A 26,262-nucleotide genomic window follows, 5' to 3' on the forward strand; every position below is an offset into this window, starting at 1 on the left:
AGCTTGGCTTCCTGAAGATAACGGGGTAAAGTTTTGTGAATGACCTCAAATTAACTTTGAAGTCTGTCAAGTGATGTAAAGGACAGCGACTCCCACACTCCACACGGATACAGTCGGCTTTAGAGCACTCCGACAGATTGCTTCCGTGTGAGCGATGTCTTCGACACGTTCAATGGGCTTCTGACCTCATTAGCAGCCGGTACTCATGTGAGCTGTGCACGGGCTTGTATGATTTCATAATTTATATGCAACGCGCCTTACCTTTAAACATGACGTCCGCACGTAAACGTACCTGCGTTGCCGAAGCCAGCAAGACAGTCTCGCGCTTGTGTAAGACGACAGCTGCATTGTTCGCGTAAAACTTTAAATGAAAAGTCCTGTTTCCAGCTTCTTTTAATATAAATTCATACACACACGCTTCGCTTTTAAGAAACCAACGTCACGCAATCAGGTATTCGCAGACTAGTCATGGAAACGATAACTTAATTTGTCAACTGACGAACAAGTTTTAACCAAACAAATCCGTCGGAAATTCCCAGAAAGCCAACTGTCGAGGTTACGCATATAAACAGGACGGCTACTTGCTAAGACACGTGAAAGAAAGAATCCTGAAAAGCAAACAGCATTTCAGAGCATTGACATCAGCCTACCTAACCTGCGGAGCACCCGGAAGTGCGCCTGTGTCGCGCATGTCTGGGCTGTCAGCGCAAAACATTGGAGATCCCGATAAAGGTGAATGAGGAATACCAGACATATGACAGCGAAATAAAACTTCCCCATTTGTGTTCTGAAGCTCCATTAACGATATTTAGGCTTCATATGAAAAGCATATTGTGTGAAATTCAGTTTTTGGCAAATTTACAGTAAATAAATAATGCGTACATATTTCGGCGCATAGCCTATAAAGCACATGAAAGAAACGGATTGGAAACCCTGACCAGGGTGTATTCCGCACTGGATGCCGGGATAGGTTGCCGCCCTTTGCTACTGTGAATGCCAAGCCATGTAATGCAATGCCTATTTATTATATAATGACTTGCCAGCTACAGTTTTGTGAGAAAGTATTTGAACCTTTCCTGATTTGCTCAATTACTGCATATTTGTAACACCGAACGGTTTCAGATTTTACGACAAAATGTAATATAAGACAGGGAAAAGAGAGTAAACTGAAAATGCATTTCTAAAACTAATATTACATTTATTTAACAGAAAAAGTTATCAAACACCCATCTCACATATGAGGGGAAAAAAATTGCCCCCTAAGTTATTCAATCAACCAATTAACCAAATGTATAGATTAGGCTGATTGAATACAGCCAGGATTGATTGCAGACAGCCCTGCTGAATGTAAACCTCGCTCACTGAACCTTGTGTCAGGTAGTCACTACAAAGTTTCTACAGGCACACTGTGCCACGGTCAAAGGAAATTCCAGAAGAGACAAGGAAAAAAAGTTGTTGAAATATATCAATCTGGAAAAGGGTTACATTTCTAAGGCTCTGGGACTCCACCAAACCACAGAGAGAGCCATGAACTTGAGTTTGATGATAAAATGCCACCGGTTGGCTAACAGCATTTTAAGCCCCTAAGACACTGGGGTATAGATATAGACAACAAACTGGAGACAGGGCTCAGATGTAAAGATGGTATTTTCCCAAAACTTTTGAACCAAAACAATCCTTGTTTCACAAAACTGATAAATAATAACGACATTTATATCACAAAAATTTGACCAAATTTGAGGTTTTCTTTGGTTGTGAAAGCAGCTTGTTTTTTTCTGCACTGCGTTCAATGGGCAGCCAGCCCCATTGCAGTCCACGTGCTTCACTGCCCGACCATTTCCTCACTCTCAAATACGCGCCCGTCACAACTGGGGCATGAATGAAGTGGGAGTGAAGGGGGGGGGGGGTAAACAGATAAAATCGAGCGGTGGGGTGGGAGGGTCTCCCCTCCGAAACGTCAGAAACACGCAGCAGAAACACGCAGCAGAAGCAGAAACACGCAGCAGAAGCAGCAGAAAGGCTTTTCGAGTCGTCGTCTCCCTCGTCTGTGATTACCCCGAGAACGCGCTGCTATGTTTAATGAAAGCATTAAGAAACCTGACACCTAAAGGAAGAGGTTAAGTGATTCTATTATAGAGGTTTTCCCTCAGTGATTACATGTAGGGTATCTGCGGTGCTTTAGTACAGAACTACCCGAGCGGTCTCTGCCAGCAGATCTGTCAGTGTCAGGTGTTTAATGGGGTTTTATAAGATATTAGAAACATAAGTAATACATTATAAAACACTTTGTGACAGGACACGAGGCATACATTCAAAGCGTATTATAAACGTTACATATATATTTAATATTCTAGTAGACACACACACAAATGTACACACACATGTACACACGCACTAGTGGACTAAGAAGTGGGTAGTAACACTAGCCATAGCTTCTGAAATGAGCATACAGTATATACTGTACTGTACACATAACAAGAACATGACTGTGTTTACCTTTAATTCAACTCTGGACATTTCTACAGCAAGCCTGAAATTAGTTGAAAAGGCAGCTTCACTAACAGGAGGAGGAAGATGGACAGGAAGTGTGTATGCGTGTGTGTGCGCGCGCGTCGCTCTCTGCATTAAAAGCACAACAGAGCTCAAGCAAGGAGAGGCAAATTGATGCAAGACTCCAGCTCTACACCTCACCACTGAGCAACTGCTACGCTCAAAAGCTTCACTTGAGCTGGTGTGGTAAAATCATATTTTGAAGCTTCATCTTCAGCAACAGTTAATTGAGCCTAAATAAATAAATAAATAAATAAATATCATAAACTGATGTCCATTTTCTATGTTCAGGGAGAGTCACGGGTGCTTCTGTTAATACATGCGACTGAACAGCCTGATTGAAAAGCCATACTCTTGACTGGAACTCTAAAGCTTCACAGCTCCTTAAGTACCAAGTACTCAACATTCCTTAATTCAAATGCCAATTTTCAATCATTCAAGATCAAACAATGATGAAGTTGCCGAGATAAGTCACAGATAAATTCAAGTACTCTGAAATGCTTTCAAGTTAATAGTAAGACCATTCATCTCCAAATATAAAAATAAGCTATCAAAAAAAGCATACACATTTTTTTTTACCCATAAACCACTTCTACACTACAACCCTAAGCAATTTGCGCATATCATACTATCTACAGCAGCTCTGATAATGAGGTACTCCCTCACCCTACTCCCATTTACACCTTTACTCAATCTATCCCACCATATGTACTGCATGTGCAATAGTATATGACATGCTCAAACTGTATCACAGTAGGCTATATCTAAGTAAACAGTTCAGCCAACACAGATTACATGCAAAGGGAATCTCTAGAAACTCTAGAGCCAAATCTAAATAAAAACAAAAAAAAAGACAGGAGCGTTCTCGGAGGGGAAAGCAGCGCGGAGCTCTGTCTCTTCGGCACGCGTGCCCCTCTGACGCAGACTCAGATGTTCAGCGCAGGCTTTGAAGTGGGGCATGAATCAGAGAAACGGAGGGAGCGGCTGCCTCCTGCTCACATTCTCACTCCTGCTCCCCCAAACAAACCCGGACGGCTGCTCCCCCAAACCCGGACGGCTGCTCCCACAAACCCGGACGGCTGCTCCCCCAAACCCGGACGGCTGCTCCCCCAAACCCGGACGGCTCGTCTACAGAGACGCAGACAGCCGGCTCGCCCGGGTCCTGAGAGGAAATTTGAAACCAGCTACTGATGATTAAACAGGAAATAAGAGGTACAAAGCGCTGAAGAGGACATACTCAGCTGTTTGGAGGGAAAGAAAAGCATCTGCTCCTTCAGACGTCTTGGAAAATAAAACTGGGAGTTTTTTTGGGAGCTCAAGGGTGGGAAAGTTGCAGAAAGCTTCAAAGGCTCCGACACACAGCGCTCCCCTGAAGGGAGAAGCCTGACAGCTACATGAAGGAGGAAGTAACAGCCTTCTCTTCAGGGGCCTGAAGCCTCAGCACTGAAAACCCAAATAAACGCAGTGCGCCATGTATTCAGCTGCTCTGTTTCTCCCCTTCCAAAACCGAAAGCTCTCCAGGATTCAGCCTTCTCATCTATCTCATTTATTTACTTACTAGTTTATAAATGTATTTATTTATTTACTTATTTCCAATTTTGCAAAGGAGAGTGGTCGGTTTCACAGCTGGCGTTCAGCAGACCCGCTCTGAGGAAAGCCGTGTGGTCATAATGTGAGCCTGACTCAGACTCAGGGCCCAAACACAGGTGGGCGAGGTTTGGGCGTAGCGCGGACTCGTCAGAGAGCAGGTGTGTGGGTGCAGCACGCTTCCGAGGCCCATCAGGTCTGTTTAATCAGACGGGGCGAGGCACTGAGGAAGCGTGCGCCTTTTTACCGAAACAAGCGTCCCACACCCAGTAATCACGCTTTCAGGACGGCCTCAGTCAATCTGACAGCGCTGCATGCTCAGTTTCACCAGGTAATCACACCTGCCACGGGGCCCGGCGCCAGATCAGCTGCACCGCTTCCGATAAATCAAATCTGGACAAGTGCAATCCATCCACATCAGCGGCTAACTCCCAGACTCACGGGAGCAGGCCTGCATGTCCAAAAAAGAAAAAAAAGAAAAGGCACAGCTTAATTAATTCGGACATCAGCCGTTAGAGAGCCCTCTATGCAGTTTCTTTTTATATTTTTTTTTTTTTTTTTTAGAAAAAGCTAATTTTAAAAGCATAATGTGATCAAACATGGAGTATACCTCTGCTACTGATAGGCAAGGCCAATCCAGGCAACATACCCCGTTCATCCACCATCAGTTATCCATTAAGAAGGACAGAGCAGCTGATGGATGATGGTTGCGCTTGTAAACGGTCGTGTTAAAATGAGCCACTTCATTTCCCCACTGTCCACACAGACGGCAGAGTTTCCCACTTAACTCCGGTGGGAGGAAACTACGTCCTGTTCAACCCTTTGAGGTGTGTCATCACAAACGTGATTAGAACGCTCTTAACTGAACATTCTAATGCTGATGTCACAAATACTACTGGTGATTGAAAGCAGAGGAGTTCTAGAACACTGACTTAGAATTTTTAAAACAACATTCCAAAAAAACGAATTATTAATGAATTGCAAATGGAAAATGTAACAAGAAGAACTGCCTTTTTTATGTTTACATTTTAATTAATTTGAATGTTATTAAAACATCACTGGACAAGCTTGGACTTGAGACAATACAACTATTTAAAAGCCAAAAAGACAAGAGTGAAAATACGTCAGATCAGATAGATATTCTGAATTGCGGACAGTCCTCCAGTTCATTTTATCATGCAGATGATGATGTTGGCATCACAGGTTTTATTCTACACACCGCTGCCATTCCCTTCTTTTCATTTAGCATAATGCGGCCTGGTTTCCCATTCAGATTCATACCTGTTCATTTCCATAAATCTCTCACGGAGCGGAGAACCAATACTCCGGGACTAGATGCAGCCGCTCAGCAGTGAAGCACGGAGACAATTCAGATAAAAAGCAGTCGCATCAAAAACATGGGGAGTTAAGGACCCCCACGCTATTCAGAGGATGAATGCATCATATTACCCAGCGCTGGGCTCGAGGGCCGCATCATTCAGGCACGCGAACGCTCCCTGCGTCACAAACAGGCCGGATAGATCAGATGGCTGGACACAGTCTGCCAGGAGAGCGCAGGCTCGCTGGACACAGTCTGCCAGGAGAGCGCAGGCTCGCTGGACACAGTCTGCCAGGAGAGCGCAGGCTCGTGGTGAACAGCCAGTGCCAGGAAGCGCTCAAATAGAGATAAAACACAGATACAGACTAACCAGCAGCAAGTGGGCGAGAAGCTCTTCATGCTTCCCGGACTCTGTTTGAACTCTCGGGTTGAGTCTCATCGCTCCCTGTATGACGGGACTTCCGAGCGCCATTTTGGAGGTCATTGAGGACATTTCATTCTTCAATTAACTTGCCAGAGTAGCTGACAAAAGCCTTCACGCCTTTTAAACCTAAAGATGTGACTCATTGTCATTCATAAGCAATCAAAGGAGCAAAAGATGAAATATCTGTGGATTAACTGCGGGAACACGCAGATTTGTGTTCACTTGCAAGCCAGCAAGCGGTCCGGCAGTTAGTGCCTTTTTGCTGTGAGAAGAAATACAGTAAATGCTTTTTAAAGTTTATTTTCTACAGTTTATTTTATTTATTAGGTGATGTTAAAAGGAAAGCACTTTTAATCTCATCTGATGAAAAAGCCAGTCACAAACTCACTCTCAGTATTTTTGCACCTCAATTTTAAAAAAATCGGGATGTTTTTAGCCCGAGTTGTAGTTACTGCCATGTCACCAATGCTACTGATGAAACACGTATCAAACTCCTTTCCAAACCCACTTGCATCCATGATTCTTCTGAGCTGTTAACAAGCTTTGATTCTTCTATGCTGTTAACAAGGTTTTCACAAGGTTTGTTCTGACACTGAGGACCTGTCACAAAGAGCAGTAAGATTATCCAAGTTGCAGTAGTGTACCAAGAATAGGCAAACCGCATTGAAAGGTTCTTCTCAGAAACCTTCTGTGTTTAAACTATTTATATCCAACACAAGCAGAAGTACTTCCACCTAAACAGGCTTCATTTAGTCTTACCGTCATAGTCTTGTGACACCTAAAATATAGATACAATTAGCAAGCAAACCACATCCTGTGTTTAAAAACACAAACACATGCTCACACTGACACAACCCAGCAGCCACAAGCCCCCGCTAGGACAGGGCGGAGCAGAAAATGGCCGTCCCTGGGCTAGAGCTCTTTCAGGGCACAAAGGCCCAAAGCTACTGCTCAGATTGTTTCATTAAACCGTCCTAACGAAGCAGTACGGGGACCAACAGGAGCGCTCTCTGAGCGCGTATTCCTTCGGTGGTGTGAAGTAACAAACCACTCTGCCGCTGGGGCGAGCAGCATCATTAGGGCCAGCGAGCACCATGAATGCTAACGAGCGCGGGAGCGACGCGGCGCCCGCCACCCCCCGCCTGGCGCCCCCCGCCCCCGCCCCCCTCCCCCCGCCCCGCATGCCAATGACCGGCATCAGCACCAGACCTGCAGGCCGGACGCTGCTCGGGGGCCCCGGCATGCTGGGGGGGGGGGGCACTCAGAGAAATCTAATCTAAACAAAGACTTGGTGCTGCTGGTGCACATTCGGGTGGGCGGGGGGGGAGCTCCAGAGAAGAGCAGAGCAGAGGAGCATGTTCTCCAGGCTTCTCTATAAGAGCTCTCCTCTTAAACACTGTGACTATGAACATGTTCTTCAGTGACCTGCTGCTTAGATGACACCTTTTTGATAAATATACTGCATTGTACACACCGGCAGTCATGCTGGTTTCTGACCACATGAAAAGCTCACAGCTCTCTCTCAGCTCCACACTGCGAGGGTATGAGAGCGGACTGAAGCTGGCAAGCCCGCCAGCGCCCGGCTGTGTCACGCAGGAAATGGCAGAAGCAGCTCAGCAGAAATCAGTAACAGCTGCCTGAGCTCAAAATGAGCCGACTAACGCGGCAGAGAAAGACAGGAGGCACGCTGGACTGAGCCTAAACACTGCTCAGGTTGTAAGAAACCTATTAAGCTGAAATGTTATGTAGCATGTTAGGCAGTAACTAGTGGGGCATTAATGGACACGGCCCACACAGCACACTGAGACTGACTCCGCAGGGCATCCACAGCCTGCTGCCACACAGCACAGTTAACTCCACATGGACAGAACGGAACAACAGATCTCACGGCAGAAGAGAGGACAAAAAAGATGCACGAAACCACAGGCGGATTATCGCCGAGCCCCTTTTAAACTCGGCACAAAGCGCTGCATCAACAAAACAGCAAACCCCCCCCGGCCCACCCCCCCCGGCCCACAGGGCCCGCGCGCCGCCTCCCGCTAACGCTGATTAGCGCCCGACAGGAGGGACGCCAGCTTCACGGCCACAGAAATAAGGAGGTATAGAAACCGAGCGGCGGGTTATTTCGGGAGCGCTGCTTTCATGTTGGAACTCGCAAACACTTCCACAAAGCCCCGTTTCCCCTCCCCCCTAAGGATGGAAAACGGAGGCATAATACAGACCCTCTGTACCCAGCCCTCTCACACCCTGCATAATACAGACTTAGAGGCACAGCCCGGCCCTCTCACACCCTGCATAATACAGACTTAGAGGCACAGCCCAGCCCTCTCACACCCTGCATAATACAGACTTAGAGGCACAGCCCGGCCCCCTCACACCCTGCATAATACAGACTTAGAGGCACGGCCCGGCCCTCTCACAGCCCGGCCCCCTCACACCCTGCATAATACAGACTTAGAGGCACAGCCCGGCCCTCTCACAGCCTGCATAATACAGACTTAGAGGCACAGCCCTGCCCCCTCACACCCTTCATAATACAGACTTAGAGGCACGGCCCGGCCCTCTCACAGCCTGCATAATACAGACTTAGAGGCACGGCCCGGCCCTCTCACACCCTGCATAATACAGACTTAGAGGCACAGCCCTGCCCCCTCACACCGCGGCCCTCTCACAGCCCGGCCCTCTCACAGCCCGGCCCCTTCACAGCCCGGCCCCCTCACACCGCGGCTGGTTCTCTTTGTCCCTCTCTCCCTCGGAGAGAGAAATAAGGGGCTAAACAATGCGGCCCAGCGCCGGCAGCGTGGGACATCGGTGCTGGCAGCGCGGGACATTGGTGCCGGCAGCGCGGGACATCGGTGCTGGCAGCGTGGGACATTGGTGCTGGCAGCGTGGGACATCGGTGCTGGCAGCGTGGGACATTGGTGCCGGCAGCGCGGGACATCGGTGCTGGCAGCGTGGGACATTGGTGCTGGCAGCGTGGGACATCGGCAGCGCGGGACATTGGTGCTGGCAGCACGGGACATCGGTGCTGGCAGTGTGGGACATCGGTGCTGGCAGCGTGGGACATTGGTGCTGGCAGCGTGGGACATCGGCAGCGTGGGACATTGGTGCTGGCAGCGTGGGACATTGGTGCTGGCAGCGTGGGACATTGGCAGAGCAGGACATTGGGGCTGGCAGCGTGGGACATTGGTACTGACAGCGCAGGTTGTTTACATTCTGAGCGCGCTCCTCTTCAAGGTTTGGAAAGTCACAGGGATTCAATTAATCTAAAGAAAAGAGAAAGAAAAAAAACGGGGCACCGGGGACCGAGCTGATCAAAACCTCACTGTGTTCCGCCAAAAGTCATCTCAATTAACCTCTGCCTGGCTGAGATCTCCGTCAGGGTAACTCCACACATCGCCCGCCTCCCTTTAATTATAACTATGATTTCAACTAGAAATATAAATAAATATAAAACAACGATAAAGACGACTCTGATGAGTCTGCATTGCACCACTGACAGGTGGGCGAAACCGTGGCCACGGTGTTTAATATCGATTAACTCACTGCAGCCTGTGCATTAATTAATCAAACGGCTGATCAATTTGCCCGCAGTCTTGTGAAGTATATTGTTCAAACATTGATGCCTAGGCTGATAATTTCAGACGTTTCAGACACCAGTGAACATTTTGAAAACCGATATGTTCCCTCGCTGAAAATGTTTTCAGGATTTTCTGTACACCTAACTTGTCGATATCTGTCTGTACACACAGAAACAGTAAACTTCAGATATTTCTGATCTCAGCAGAACAGAAAGTGCTCTGAGCGATGAGCGTGCAGGAAGAGCAGGTCAGCGCTCGATACCAGAAAAGATCAAAACTGCATCCACTCGTCTTCGCTGACTGCAGCTGGATAACCAGAGATTCAGAGGGCAAACTGTTTTACTGACCCAGCGGGGAAACCAAAAGGTGATTCTTTTAGATCACTGCACTCGCAACGAAGCAAAAAAGAAATGCTAAGGATTCCACCCTTAACTCACTGATCGTTCATATCCATTTCTCTATTTGGCGATTCAAACTAATCCCCTTTGCTTTACTCCTAAATATTCGTTAAGGTTAAAGAACGTACACCACGCTGGCACCTCTCAGTCATGCAGCCGCCACACCTCATTCGTGTTCGGACTGTATCGCTCGTCCTGTGTACTGTCTTTGCTCCCAGCATTCCCTGGGGCTGTCCCACCGCATGTCGTGTCTGAGTCTTTGAAGGGCGTTTAAGATTGAGGAGCAAAAAAAAAGATAAGCATTTTGAAATCGATTTTGTGGACCCAGCGTTCTGCCCCGTACAGTGAGGGTAACCCAGCGACCCAGCGTGGACCCAGCGTTCTTCCCCGTACAGCGAGGGTAACCCAGCGACCCACCGATGGAGGGGTCACATTACATTCACACTTCTCATTACTTATTTATTTTTTATTTTTCTTAAATTCTCACACAGACTGCACTTTGACTACTCCTCAGTGCTTTCATTTTACAAGGATACTCTGAAATGGCAGAAACCGCTTAATAAAGAAGGCCCGGCCTTCAGTTTCAGGGCAATGTGCTCTGGGGCCTAACTGTGCTCTGGGGCCTAACTGTGCTCTGGGGCCTAACTGTGCTCTGGGGCCTAACTGTGCTCTGGGGCCTAACTGTGCTCTGGGGCCTAACTGTGCTCTGGGGCCTAAAACCACAGAAACATTCTCAAGCGTCAGTCTCAAGCTCCAAGTTCTTTTTTATTTTATTTATGAAATTAAAAGTGAGGCATTTCTTGCAGTTTATCTGCTGAGTGCATACATGCACTGTCAGTCCAGGGAGCACTTACCAGGTAATTAGCCTCTTTGACAAACAGAGTCATGGCTGTTCCCCCTCATTTAAACCTCATTTTCCAAAACGTCTCATCTCCTAATAAGTACACATGTCCCTACAGTTCTCAACAGAGAAGTATGCTGCGCAAACAAGTGACAACTGCTAAAACACTTTCACAATCTCAGGCTGTACACCACCTTCCTTTCATCCCATATGTGTGCGTGTGTGTGTGTCTGTGTCTTTGTGTGTGTGTGTGCGCGTGTATGTGCCTGTGTGTGTGTGTGTGTCTGTCTGTGTCCGTGTGTGGGCTTCAAAACTGTATATTACCACAGTATCGTCAATAAAAAAAACTCACATAATACTTAGCACAATGTCCCTCCCTGCCATCACCATTAAAATGATGACAACAATCGCATTAGAAATGCCTGAGTAATTACCGAGGCTCCTGACTGCTGATGTATCCTGCAGCTTTTTTTATTTCCTCAGCACCTGCGGGAATCGCAAAGACAAGTGAAACGCACTCTCACAGGAGCAACAGACAGGCTGCAGGAGCAACACAAACCGTCCCGCTCAACATCGCGTCCCGCTCAACATCGCGTCCCGCTCAACATCACTTTTTAATTTTGGTGTGCCGGCACGCTCAGGTGTGAGGCGGCAGGGTCAGGACGTCACTGTGGAATGCGATTACAGCATTCGAAGGGGACGTGTGAAGCAGAGAACGAAACTAAACCTTTCCCTGCCCCTTTTCTCTGCTCTTTTTCTCAGATGCCTGATGTAGCGCAGTGCTCAGACGCGCCGGCTCGGGGCAGAGAGGTGTGGAAACGGCAGCGCTGCTCTCTTACGCTGAGCAGCAGGAAACGTCTGAAACCGCTCAGCCATTTTACCATCAGCCACGGCCGGCTCAGAGAGGCCATTTGGGCTCTGTCCAATTAAATAGCCTGTCTGCGCAGTGAAGGCCGTCCAGGTGACTCGTCTGCGCACACGCATCCTCTCCTCCCTGTCCTCTCTGCAGAAAGAGCACCATCACTCTCTCTCACCGTCACATGACCAGGTCACATGATGCCAGTGGTCCTCACCAGGTCCAGACGAGCATCATTAAGGGATATGGAACAGCGGCCAATGGACATACAGAAATGATGATGCAGGAACACTCAGTCGCAAAGGCTAAACGTGTTCATTGCCATGAGAGTTACAGACAGCCAGATCATATGGCTGAATGCATGCACAACTCTTAAATATTCCCAGTAAGACTTTCCAAGTTCACATGACTGTACTCGCACTCATATTTTATTTTCTCACTGAAAAGATTAAGAAAGAGAAAACTGCATATGAGTCTACATATGAGTAAACCTCCAGCCGCAAGGAACTCTCTGTACTTCCCATCTGGTATCGCATGTTAAAGTCAGAACTGAGACGACCGCCCTGGACTGGGGTTGTTCTTTTTGGGGCAATGTTCTGGGGTGCACAAACAGCACAGACCGAAGGGTTATTCTTTTTGGGGCAATGTTCTGGGGTGCACAAACAGCACAGACCGACGGGTTATTTGTACCCCTGGCCGGGGGAAAGAACCCCCCGAGACCCCCGCATGGCAACCCGCTGACCCGGCTCTCTCAGACGAACAGAGCAAAACCCTGCGGCCCCTCCGCGCTTTACTGACTCCCAACTCCCTGGAAAAATGTGGATTCATATTTCAAAGTTAATTCAGAATAAATAAAAATAGTATCTCGTCTTTCTAGTTCATTCTCCCACAGCGATAGACACACTAAATCAATTATTTAGCAAATGATGAGTTATTATGCATGAATAATGAGCTGCTCGGAGTTGGCTGTTGAGCACGCTTTGGGGTTGCCAGGTCACCTGTCCTGCTGAGCAGTAAAGAGCGTGGTACAGAACCCCGCCTGTGCCACGGGCGCCAGATGTGCCAGGATGCCCCTCATGCCAGGGGAGAGAGGAGCTCAGCCAGCACGCATGTCAAAACTGACAGATGACATTTCAGCAATAAGATGAATCATTTCACATCAGTAAAAAAGAAAAAAATACAGTCTCACATTTATATGAATTATTGGATTATAATTTAGTTCCAGTTTTCAGATGTTAGATGTCATGGCAATTTTCATATTTAAGGGCCAATTCCTTGATGTGTTGGATGAGACTGTGGATGGATGCTCTTGCACAGCTTCAGTCCAAATACACCCCATTTCAGCCAAAGCATTTCTTAAGCCTGATTTCAGCAGGAGGCTCAAAATGGTGCCAAGGGGCTGTAGTTCAACCAGCACATTATCAGTAACAAACCATTAAATTAAAAAGTATGTATATATATGATTATAATGTTCATTCTGAACATTCTGAACATTCTAATGCTGATGTCACAATCACTGCTGGTGACTGAAAACAGAGTTCTAGAACACTGACGTAGAATTCAAAAAAAGAAACATTCCAAGAAACCTACTCCACAAAGGGTTAAAAAATGCAGTCTCTCATTCTTTTCCATGTGGGTAAGGGAAATATGGAAGATTTACAAAACCCTAATATCAGGAAGTTGTGCTATGAAAAAAAAAAACTTTTTTGTTTTTGGCTGGATTCACCATGGAAACTGCAGACCCTCTCTCCAGCACTGATAAGTGCTTTCCTCATACTTGGGACAACATGATCTATGGCACTTAAACAAATAAGAAGGCTTCACAGGAAAAGTGGACTGCGCTCAGCAGGATAACATCCCAGCCACAAACTTCACACAATGAATATTACTCTAAAACAAAAGAGAGCCAGTGCCAGCAGTGTGACAGAGCCAACAGCAAGCTGCCAGCAGCCTGCTGAGTCATCATCAAAAAGCTCCTGCAGGAGATAACTTAAGTAAATGTTAAACAATGTGCACAACCGTGGCCAAATACCAATCTCTCATTTTTTTATTATTTCTTGGTCAATAACTATCCACCTTAATTTGTTTCAAGTGAGCATTTTGTTTAGATTCCTTTTCGTCAACTGCAGCGCCTTGTCCAGACTATTATCTGTTTCTCTGCTTCTGTGTATTTTGGGCCATAAAAGCTATGCAGACGTGCAGCTGGGGACTGACACGCAGAGCTCTGGACGCTAGGAATGATCATCCCCGGCGAGATTTCAAAGATGCAATTTAAAAAAATTATTATTAGCATAAACGCAGGGGGCTCATTGGGAAGATAACACCACATAGTCCAAAATACAAGGCTGCAAAGGCAGCGTTTACTTTTCACAGAACAAAAGGCCTGAGAACAAATGAATTGATTAAAGTGAAACTACTGTGTACTGCATTTACTTTACAAGCAAAGACCACCCCAGACTTTTCCTGAATTCAACACCAGGCTAGACAAACTATAATGAAAAATATGTATTTTATGAAAATACAATGTTTCTATTGTCAAATCTCTCTCTCTCTCCACATACATGCATGCGCACACACACGCTCGCACATAATCACAGTGATTACAGCCTTCCATAAAATTGTGTGCAAATTTGCCAAACTGTTATCAGGTCAAAAAAAAAGCAAACCTATTGTTAAACCCAATGCAATCATTCTTGAGAATATGTTACAACCCTTCATTGCGTGGACAGGAACAGGGGTAAACTGCACATTAGCGCTACTTCAGAGCTCTCACGGGATGGTTTCATACGTGCCGGTCCATGCGGGTAAACTGCGTGGCTCGGATCTGAACACACTTTGGCTTTTTTCTGTCAATTTCTCCTCTTTTAGTTTCCTGCAGAACTTAAACAGCCAGTCGTGCCTTTCATTGCTTTGCCAGGCTGCCACGCCGCGTGACCACGGTACTTGAGATGTGCACTCTTCCAACGCACATACTCAACACATCTACTATTTGCTAGCGTGTTTCCTAGAGTGCTGCCTAGCGTGCTGCACGTACACACAACATTAGGAGAAGCGCGCAGCAGCAACATGGCATCTACCAATTTGGGTAGGCTGCAGAAGCTGTAAGTGCTTGAAGTGTATAAGACTTCAATAGAATGTGTTAGCAAATTTGTTATAGTCCATAAAATATACACTACATCTGCCGCAGTGTTAAACATAGCCACTGAAGAGCCTTCTGGAGGACCTAGATATCGTAGTTCTTATTGATATTCACGGACAGGAATGTGATGACCAGCACTATACCAGGGAAACTCAAATCTGGCCCTCGAGGTCAGCAGTGCTGCTGCCTGATTGTCCACAGTCCAATAAAGCCACCGATTGGCCAGAGATTGCACTCATCTGGAGCGTCAGGTCTAAGTCAGTCCCTGATTGGAGGGGAGGAATGAGAACCCGTCGCACTGCTGCGGGTCACATTTTAGCATCCCAGCAACATGCAGGCAGGAGTGGCCTCTGTCTGCTGACCTGCCACACGCACTAATCATTACCCGTCCAGCGCCGTGAGCACACGATACAGCTAACACGTTTAACCTGAGGATCACAGAGAAACGCACAGGGAGGAGGCCAACCCCAGCCCCCCCCCCCCCCCTCCTGCAGCTCACACCTGCAGAAGTCACAGCTGCCACTGCATGCCCGAATGCTCACCACACATCAGCGGAGGGGTGGGGTGTGGGCGGGGGGGGGGGGGGTTTAAGCCAATTAAAACGTGGGAAGATTAGTTGGCCAGGATGGGGGAGCCAGGTTGGGAATAATGCACAAACAATACGTACGGCTTTCAGTCATTTTGTCCTGAAGGCCTCATGCATTGTTGCGCCGAGGAACAGATGTTCAAACAGAAATAGCTCATTAAACAGCCTCAGCATGCAGACTGTGAGGACAGCAAATTTCCAAACATGTGAGAAATCTCGCCGCAGCGCCAGCCTTGATTAGAATCTCCTCCGGCCGTCCTCCGATTCTGAGGCTTTAAAAATCAGGAGGTATTTACACAAGCAGCTTCACCTAAAAACTGCGTAGAAAATTATATTTATTTAGGACATTTCAACAACTGAATGTTCTGAGCTGATGTATTACAAATTACAACTGAGCTAAAGTCAATCCCAGATATTGTCATTGCAAATACCTTCATATTCAGGTATGAAAACAGAACATTTCCTGTGTTGTCCTGCATATGGTACATGCTCTCAACACAGCCCACACACTGTATGACACCACTAAAGCTATGAGTAATGATCTCTCTCTCTCTTTCACACACGCACACATGCATGCACACACATGCACACACACCCCATACACACACACACACACACACACGTCTTTCCTGTAATCAGACTTAATCAATAGAAATGTGTTATCAGTGACACTGATAACACACTGGGGATTTACACTGGGGATTTTTGTTACGCAGGAAAATTAACTCTCATAAATAAAAGATTCTACATTGGAACTGTCTGAAGCGGGAAATATGGTTATTAAATTCAGACACCATGCATGTAAATTACTCAGAGAATGTACAAACGGGCATTGCTGAAACCTTTTTATTTTTTTCAGGGTTCAGGGATTCAGGGGTTCCCAGGGAGAGAAAGTATGAGAAAGTATTTTGTCTTCGAAAAATAAATTGCATTTCCATATTTCATAAATTACATACTCAGCACTCTGGTTCATGCATCCTGGGTAATGCAGTGATTACTGTAAGGATGAAATATTTAAATTGCTCCAAATAGCCGGTCTAATGCAGCTCCCTGCTGATAACTGCCCCCCCCCACGCAGGCGTTTCGGAGCCTTCAGAGACGCTGCAGAACCTGCGCCGTAGCGGAGCGAGAAACGCGGTTACCGTGGGGACGGGCGAGCTCGGAAGGAGCCTCTGATTCCGGAGCACTGCGCTGTTTACGTTTGTTAGAAACAGGAGCAGCCAGCGCAAGCTCTCCCCCGTCAATCACACCGGCAACAATCACAGAGTAGGGGAACCTCGCGCCCCCCTAGAAAATGAGAAAGAGGGGATGGCAGGGAGAGAGACGTGAGGAAGAGGGGATGGCAGGGAGAGAGACGTGAGAAAGAGGGGATGGCAGGGAGAGAGACGTGAGGAAGAGGGGATGGCAGGGAGAGAGACGTGAGGAAGAGGGGATGGCAGGGAGAGAGACGGAGAGACGGGGCAAATGGGGACCGACACAGACCCAGATTCTGACTGAAGCATCACCGAACAGGCTCTACTCCTTCACCTTCAATGGCCACTGTATTCTCTCACACCCATTTTTCTCAGTTTGTCTCAGCAGGTCGATATTTCAAATCACCCACATAAATTTTACTCATAAATGTTTTACAACCTTCTCCTTTAGTATCAAGTGATTATACAAGCAACTTATCCTTTAGTATCAACTAATTATTTGGTTAATTCTGGAGGAGGGAGGGAATTTCGAATAAGAAATAAAACTTTTGACTTTATGGCTGGTCAAAAAAAGCACATCCCAGTGCACACATCCTTCATTGCGCATACAATAGGATCTGAGCAAAGCACAATCCTTTCAAGATTTTCTTTTAAGCCACCGATGCAAAAAAAAGCCTGCAGTCTCCCTCTGAAATCATTCCTTTGGATTTGAATAGAGCTACTCATGACGGGTGGCTGAGCTGTGTCATGTCGAGGGGAGACTACTCCTTAGATCATAAAGAAAAGGCTAAGGCACAGTCTAGGCCAAGAGTGCAATGCAGTCAGATAAATCCGGTTGAGGCACTTGTCCTTGTTGATGCCATTTTAAGTGAAGAAGTGGTAAGTGTTGATCAGTTATCTGAAGTCTATATATGACTATATTGCTCTATAGAAGTCGACATTTTTTACGTGTCCGCATAAATGCCAGTCTGAGTGTTCAAGAGAAATCAGAGAGAGATTTCACCACCTTACCTCAGGCTAAGGGTTAGCTGCTGTTCCTTTGATTTCAGCAAGTCCCCGACAGAAAAGGTTGAGTAGCCCAGGAAGCCTCTCTGTGAAGGAAGAAGAAAAACTTCATTAGAGCAGAACTCACCCACATCAGCGCCGAACTCAAACGGCCAGCCTGGATGTGACATCAGACATCAAACGCACGCTGCAGGAAACGGTTTGACACTCAGAAGAACAAGCGAACAACCTTGTTTGGTTTTTGTGGCTTTTCATGTTAGAATGAAAATAAACGTTGCTGAAACAACTCGGCATCGGAGTATTATTGTGGAATATTACTATTCTCAAAGTTTTTTTGCCGTGAAATATATATGCCTAGCAAGTGAGTGTCACTTGAGTATTGACATATTTTCCTTGCATGTTAAGTATCTCATTAGCAGTCTTACTGACACATACAGCCCAGTGTTAGCCGCGCCTCCAGGCTGCTGCCACACGACACAGAAACACACTTCCTGCACCAGAGAAAGGCCACTCTTAGTTTCATGGCCGGCACGGGGTGTTCAAAAAAACAACAATAATCGGCTGAATTTGTATCACGTGTTCTTCCTCTGAGACACATCCCCCTATTCTGAGAAATAAAAATATGAGGAAAAAATCGTTCATGCAGTGCTGACAGCAAAGCACACGTGTATAGTCTCTTCATGTTTACAGGTTTGTATGGATTCAGGCTAATAAAAAGTTGGTACTTGATAAAAAAACCAGACTGAAAACTTTTATTCCATGAAAGTGTTCAATTGACAGAGCACTGCCACAATTATGTCTCTGATACATGCTGGAAAGGCGAGTGGGTGGCCTTTTCATATACACTAAAGTGACTTGACCTTTTATATATATCATGATAAGCTTTGAAGTGCGCGGACTAGCCACCGAACAGATTGGTAACACTTCTGTGGAAAAGGAAAGAGGAGGTATAATCATATAATAAAACGAGTTTAGGTCCAATAAAACTAAAATTTGCTTCACAGAATTTCCCCCAAAGCAACCATAGACAGAAGTAAAACGTTAGTTAGACGATTCATATTTTTCCTCTTTAATTACCCTCGGATCTATAAACGCTGGTTTGGTTCCAGTGCAAATCTGCTCAGCGGCCTCTGAACCACAGGTGTGTAATGCTAGTGGCTAACGCAGCAGTGGGAGTGGAATGCTAGCAGCTAATGTAGCAGCGCTGGAATGCTAGCAGCTAATGTAGCAGCGGTGGAATGCTAGCTGCTAATGTAGCAGCGGTGGAATGCTAGCAGCTAATGTAGCAGCGGTGGAATGCTAGCAGCTAATGTAGCAGCGGTGGAATGCTAGCAGCTAATGTAGCAGCGGTGGAATGCTAGCAGCTAATGTAGCAGCGGTGGAATGCTAGCAGCTAATGTAGCAGCGGTGGAATGCTAGCTGCACGCGTGTACGTTAGCGCCGTGCACGGCCCTCTGCTCCCTGCTGTGTGATGATTTCCTTTAATGTCAGCACAGGAGTCTTATTATTATTTTTGCTCTAAGACTCCACGGCACCATCCTCCTAATCAAACAGTCATCTGAGCTGCCATATTTATCTACTGCGTATTAGGGTTTGAAGCCATCTGGTGCTTCAAGTGTGGAAACTAACTGCAATGTGCTTTGATTTCAGTCTGGGTAGAATGAAGTGTGTAAGTCTCCTGCGTAGAAGGAAAATAAAAACATTTCTGGGTTGACAGCTTTTCTTCCTATGTTCAAAATGTCATGTGAATATTAGAAGAACAGAATTAATCCCAATAGGAATTTTCAGTAATTTTCTGGTGGGCCATCAAAAATCCATGAGCTGGGAGCAATTTTCCAAGGGAGTGGCAAAATGAAAGGAAAACAGCGCTACCTTCTTTTGTACAATAAAAGGCATTTTAATGTGTTTCCTGACACACTGACAGATACAGGCATTGACTAACAGTGCTAGAAGCAGCTTTACTGGAGCGGTGCAGTCAGATGTCACCCATGAGTCCCCTCTTAATGTGCCCTCACTAACGCAGCTGTGATTAGAATGTTCTTAAGTGAACATTCCAATGCTGACGATGTAACAATCACTGCTGGTGACTGAGTTCTAGAACACTTGAAATTTGGAAAGAAAGAAAAAATTTCAAAAAAACCCTAGACTTCAAAGGGTTAATGACATGGCAAGAAGCACCAACGGCTTGCTTGGAACTGGCAGTTCACCCCACGCATCCCTCTCCTGGTTTCCATGGAGAACAGCTCACTGTAGGCTATAGTACATTCTTTACAACATAAACTCAACTAACTTCCAGTAAATATTTAAATCTTGAGCAAACAAATGTGGATTACATTCTTTTTTTTAAGAAGTGGTTGCCAACTAATAATAGACAGGTTATTACTGTCTTTTATTATACTGCATCTTTGTGAAAGCCGATGTAGTATATAATTCTTGCTTGCGTGAATATTCATTATAAACTTATAAAGTGATTTACAGCTGCAAAACGAGAACCTGTTAAATATAAGGCAAAAGTAATTTAAGAAACCATTCCAATTAACTATTAAAATGAAAGCTTATGTTATTTGACTTCAGTCTCAAGTTATGAACACTTCACAGTTCCATACAACTGCCACTCTCAAAGGTCTAGCACGTCCGAGGTTCTCTCCAGAGTATTTAAACCAAGGACACCACAGTCAGTAACACCAGATTAATGCCATCATTACATAACATAATGCATTTAACTTAAAACATATTGGGCCTCATTCACAAAACCTTTCTTAAATTATTCTTTTTAGTTTCTGTCCATATCCCAGGTGTGTGAGATGATGAATGCTGGCTGTTTGTAAATTTTATGCGCAATCCTGTTCATGCGATTAGCATAAGGAAACAAACACAAACAAATACAGACAAGAAGGAAATGATGAATGAGGAAATGTTCTGGAAACGTTCTTACACGCGCAGTTTACGATCACTGTCTGTTGGAATTCCCAAATGCTGTTGAAGGACAGCCCACTTCACACAAAAACAAATACCCAAAACCTGACAGTAAGTCTGAGGTTTACTGCAAAATCCGTTTCCTCCGTTAGCCCTCCCCTCCGTCAGCATGCAGAGGAGATTATTGTTTATCAAGAAATTCAATGCGACTCGCAAAGAAAGCCCCCTCGCTGACAAAGAGATTCTGATCTCTGGCTTAGCGCAGATCTCCAGGATGCAGCCCGTTTTTATTCTTAATCCCCGCACAACCGAACCCGACTCTCGCCCCCCCGACACCGACATCCTCTCAACCGAGGACGGGCGGCTTGTGGCGGAACACCGGGGTAAAATTGGCCAGTCTGTCCATCTCCTCTCCGCACGGAGAACAGAAATAATCACTGCAGAAGCAGAAAAACAGCTTTCAGCTCCAATCCTCTCAACGCGGGGAAAATAAACAACAACGGGAGAATTTCGCTCTTTACTTCACCGTCTGCAAACAGCAGACGTAGGCATGGCAGTGAAGGCAAATTGGTATAAGAGATCTTTCCAGATTTAGCTCAGATGTTTACTGACTGCTGACCGGCATGCATGGCTAACAGAGCCCATCTCCTGGGCTAGCCGTCCGCTGGCCTCCACTGGGCCCGGGTCAGGCCATAGATACTGCACTGGTCTCCACTGGGCCTGGGTCAGGCCATAGATACTGCACTGGTCTCCACTGGGCCTGGGTCAGGCCATAGATACTGCACTGGTCTCCACTGGTCAGGCCATAGATACTGCACTGGTCTCCACTGGGCCCGGGTCAGGCCATAGATACTGCACTGGTCTCCACTGGGCCCGGGTCAGGCCATAGATACTGCACTGGCCTCTACTGGGCCCGGGTCAGGCCATAGATACTGCACTGGTCTCCACTGGGCCCGGGTCAGGCCATAGATACTGCACTGGTCTCCACTGGGCCCGGGTCAGGCCATAGATACTGCACTGGCTCACTGGGCCCGGGTCAGGCCATAGATACTGCACTGGTCTCCACTGGGCCCGGGTCAGGCCATAGATACTGCACTGGTCTCCACTGGGCCTGGGTCAGGCCATAGATACTGCACTGGTCTCCACTGGGCCCGGGTCAGGCCATAGATACTGCACTGGTCTCCACTGGGCCCGGGTCAGGCCATAGATACTGCACTGGTCTCCAGTTCATGGTATGAGGAGACGTTATCATACAGCTCTAACAATAAGGGGAGATTGGGGGGTATTCACAAACCGCAGTATTTTAACCGGCAGCGCCTGATTGTCAAAGAAAACAAAGCGGCAGAACCCATCAGAGTCCTGCTTTGTGTCGGCTCGTAGCTGAGCAGACTCCGAACGGTCCCAAATGCGTCTGACGCGCCACTGAAACTCGATTGTTTTCCGTTTGACGTGAATGTGAAGGCGGAACCCACAGACGCGCAGCAGAAAGCGAGATGAAGGGGTGTAACAGACTCCGCTGCTGCCAGAACTCTGGACTGCACCACACAGATTAAAATAAAATATTTAGTGCATTCATAGCAGCACAGACTGCTGAAAAAACGACTGTTCTGTCTTTGCGAGTTGCACATGTATTAGTGGACAGATTCCTGTTATGCTTTAGTGGTTATTTTGAGATACTGATTTAATCTAAACACCATTTTAGCAGTGTAGAATCCACAAATCCAACTTTATGTTGTTCTTTAAGTGGATCTCACACAACCGAAGTGTTGCATTTTTGTGATTCCAGCTAACTGTGATTTTGAAACGCCAGTTAAATGGGAGAGGAGATTAATTTTGATTATTATTTTTTATTGGAGTGCTTATTAAAGTATGGTACATTAACTTGTTTAGAACATTAAGTAGTATTTGCATAAAAGCTCAGTAACGCTCTATGCATTGAACCTGGTGCATCCCCGGCTCAGCACAGAGACCGGTACCGCTGGATACAGCCCGTAAGAGATGAAAGCCTACCTTGGAGAGGTTTCTCTACCCACTCGTATAAATCTCTCATCAATGCAGGTCTGACATCCCCTGCACTACCTCCTGAGGTGGTATTGCAGCTGGCTGCTGAAATTGATTTTACATTTATCTGTACTTGTCTATTTAGACTTCGGCTTTTACTTACGTTTGCGCTTTTAGAAACCATTCCCAACTCACTTCTATTCACAAATAGACACAGAGGCATTTAAAGAGCCACCATAAAGAGCCCAGAGCACCCAGAACACCTTTCACAGAACATAAATAAATAAATAAAGCAACAGCCAAAAATAGCCCTTATCCTTCCCTCACCTTTTCTCACTAAAGATCACTGCCACCAAAATGTAAATTAGCAATCTGGTATATTTGTGTTTCAGGAAGCAAAGCTGAAACAGAACATAAGCATTACTTCATTAACTCCACCACACAAACTAAATTTTAATTCTGCTTTGGTATATCGTTTTGACCCTTAAGGAGTAAATGTGTGTGCATTGAATTAGCTAGCTATACATATAATGCATAACCAGCTACTGCAATGAATACATAAGAGTACTTATGCTACTGGGAGGTAAGAGGTTATGAAAAGGTCAAAGACCAGTCACAGAGTAGCAGTAACAGTAAACTGCAGGTAAATGGAATTTCTGTGCAGTCACTGTCCGGTGCACAGACAAACTGCGCGCTGCTAGCTTAGGCAAGGCCTATCTGTAGCATGACACAGTTTAAGCTGTGTCTGGCAGCTCCACACGCATGCATATGCTGGTGATTCACCCGATCGGTACAAACACGGGACTGGGGTCAGCCGGAGACACAGCGACTGTGAGCCTGCAGCATTTCACAAAGGGAGGTGCCGCACAGTGGCATCGTGAGAAAAAAGTCATGCTATAGCGCAAAATTCTTTTATTACTGTGACCTTTATTTTCCTCTTAAATATGAAATGTTTCTTCCTTTTTGCTGAGATGAAAATAATAGCTCTCCACTCTATCATTTTGTCATCATTATTCACATTTCCATATTCCATTTTTTTTTCCCTGTGATGGACTTTCAACGATTTAATCACTAAACATGGAGATTAAACTAAGTGCTATTTTAAAAAATGACAATTCACGATTTAATTAGTACAATATTGTTTTTTTATACATATATTCGAGTTTCATTTGATTTTTCTGTGGGTTGTGTTGAGAGCACCGATCTTAATGACAAAGTATTAAAGATAAATCCCACAGGATTCAGCTGGCTTTTGTTATCCTTAGAACCTTCACATAATTTAATAATTCTATTTGCCCGACGGCTGCAAACTGCTAAATAGATCTTATGCTAAACAGATCTTATGCTAAACAGACCTGTAAAAGTGCAGATCTGTGAATAAAGAGCTAGACAGGACCTGCAGCCGCCCTAACGATGCCGTCTACATTCCGTCTCTCTCAGGCAGCTGGTCTCATCGGTCATGTGACACTATATGGCGCTCATAACATGTCAGAGGACATATTAGATAACCAATGTCACTGATATGTTTAGCAGACATCCCTAATTCAAGGACAATTATATTTATTCCCACAGAGTAACAGGTTTATTGCTCCTGAATCTCTGAAACGCTGGAGTGAAATCAGCTGTGCCTCAAAGCAGACAGCAGCTGCAGTGCTGAAGCCTGGATTCAAACCCGGGAACCCTGAGGCCGACACAGCAGCGATTCTGAAAGCCACACCTGCAGCGTGCGATGTGGAGGACACGCCCCCCCCCCGGGTCAGCCATCCAATCCAATCAGGCTTTCCCTGGAAAACAGAGGCGTGGCATTGGCTCTGACTGCGATCCGGCTTTTCTCCCGACATGGCTGTGCCTCTCGTTCAGGACACCCAGCCTGGTGACATCCGATTACTCCCTGCCTGCGCTCCCTCAAACAGAACTTCCTGTGCCCCCTCAAAGGGAACTTCCTAGGCCCCCTCAAACAGAACTTCCTGTGCAAGTTCTCAGCACTAAACACCAGACACTTCTGTTATTAGGAACCTGAGTATTAACTCGAGTTATTAGTGCGACAGCATTCTCATCAGAGAATCTTCTGGAGCCTGGACAACATCACTACGACATGGTTACCGCAGAATGGCATTGTCACCGTTTACTAATGTTAATCTATCAATCCTCCTGAAATCCCTGTGTATTTCTGCATGGTTTTTAAAAGCCCTTCACTGCAGCTCAGAAGCTAATGACAGCTCAAAGGGCCCCTTCTAATGCGAGATTAAAAGCTCTGGTAAGATAAGAAGCGAGAAGACAAATGTTTCCTGAGAGATCTGCCCCAGTCTGTCTGCTCTGCCTCCCCGTTTCAGAAGTGCTGGTTTTTCACCTGTCCGTTGGTACATAAATAAAGAGCGCAACAGCACCGCACCTTGATCCTCCCCCCTGCGCACCTCGCCCCCCCTCCCCGCCCCCACACCCCGGACAGTCGCACACGGCGGTGCCCTCCCCAGCGCACACACCCCCCATGCCCGAGGTTGTTTTCATAGTTCTGAGGGCCGCTTGTGTTCTCGTTACCACGCTGGTGGTAAATAGCCTAGTCCGCTGCTGACTTATTGATCCGCCGCGTAGACCCCCCCCCAGCCCCCGTCCGCCCAGCCCCCCCCTCCCCAGCCCCTGTCCCCGCCCAGACTCCGCCCCGCCCCAGCGCTGACGGACCCAGACCCAGGGCCTGTCCTCAGCGCAGGACTACGCCCGCCCAGCGCGTCGGGCGCAGACCCGTCGCCAGCGCTGAGGACCCGACTCCATGGCTTCCCGCCAGCGGAGGCAGCCGCTGCTGGGAGCTCCAGACGACGTTCGCTCCGCGGGTCTCATTCCCGGCCTACCGCTAACTCGCGGGTCAAAACCCGGCAGCTCCGCGGTTATCCTACGTAACTCCGCTAACTCCGCTGTCCTGCACCGCTGCCAGCACACGAGCGTCCGCACCGCGCCTGGGAACAGATTCTAATGAGAGCTACTGCTACTGCTACTGCCGCAGCTGCTGCAGCTGTGTGTGCGTGTGTGAGAGAGAGAGGGGGAGAGAGGGAGAGAGAGAGGGAGAGGGGGAGAGAGTGAGCGAGAGAGAGGGAGAGAGTGGGAGATGGAGAGAGACACGGACAGAGAGAGAGCGTGCAAGAGGAGAAGAGAGAGATGAATAGAGAGAGAGACACGGGCAGAGAGAGAGGAGAGGAGAGGAGAGATGGATAAAGAGGGAGACGGGGAGAGAGAGAGCGTGCAAGAGAGAGGAGAGGAGAGAGATGGATAGAGAGGGAGACTGGGAGAGAGAGAGACACGGGCAGAGAGAGAGAGCAGTAGGGATGGAGAAAGTAAGAGAGGGGGACAGAAAGATAGGAAGAAAGAGAGAGAGAGGCAAGGAAAGAGGGAGGGCGAGCAAGAGGTAGTAAGCAACGGAGAGACACTTCTTGTCTCCAGCATGAGTCAGATCCCGGCTTCGTGTGGCAATCTGAATGAACATGAGCTGGGTGCATACCGCAGAAGGTGGTGCATGTGAGCACACACACAGCTACACACACCCTGCTACACACGCCCTGCTACACACACCCTACACACAGCTACACACGTGCTGCGCGTGGACCGTTTCACAGTTCTGCCTCTCAGAACTGCTCTCACGACGTAAAGATCAGATTATCCCGTCACAGCCCAGCCTATAGAATTACCCTGCCCCCCCACCACCGAGATAAGCACCAGCTCAAAGCGATTTCGTGACTCCCTACATGTAAACACAAGAGCGCATGTCCACAGGAACCCGCACACACAGCTGTTACCATGTCCACAGATGAATAAATTATCACTACATTGTACCGCTTTTTGCATTCTATGCTAAAACAAAAAAGGCTCAGCCACTTC

General features: G+C 46.8%; 1 protein-coding gene across 1 annotated transcript in view; it reads right to left on the reverse strand.

The window, feature by feature from the left end:
- Positions 1-26,262, reverse strand: part of inpp4b (inositol polyphosphate-4-phosphatase type II B) — a 204,567-nt gene that overhangs the window by 49,100 nt on the left and 129,205 nt on the right. Inside the window, exon 9 of the mRNA XM_064345334.1 lies at positions 17,485-17,564. Within this exon, the coding sequence (XP_064201404.1) occupies positions 17,485-17,564 (80 nt within the window). The remainder of the gene's footprint in view (positions 1-17,484; positions 17,565-26,262) is intronic.

Source organism: Anguilla rostrata, chromosome 7 (assembly GCF_018555375.3).
Source record: "Anguilla rostrata isolate EN2019 chromosome 7, ASM1855537v3, whole genome shotgun sequence".
Classification (NCBI taxonomy): domain Eukaryota; kingdom Metazoa; phylum Chordata; class Actinopteri; order Anguilliformes; family Anguillidae; genus Anguilla; species Anguilla rostrata.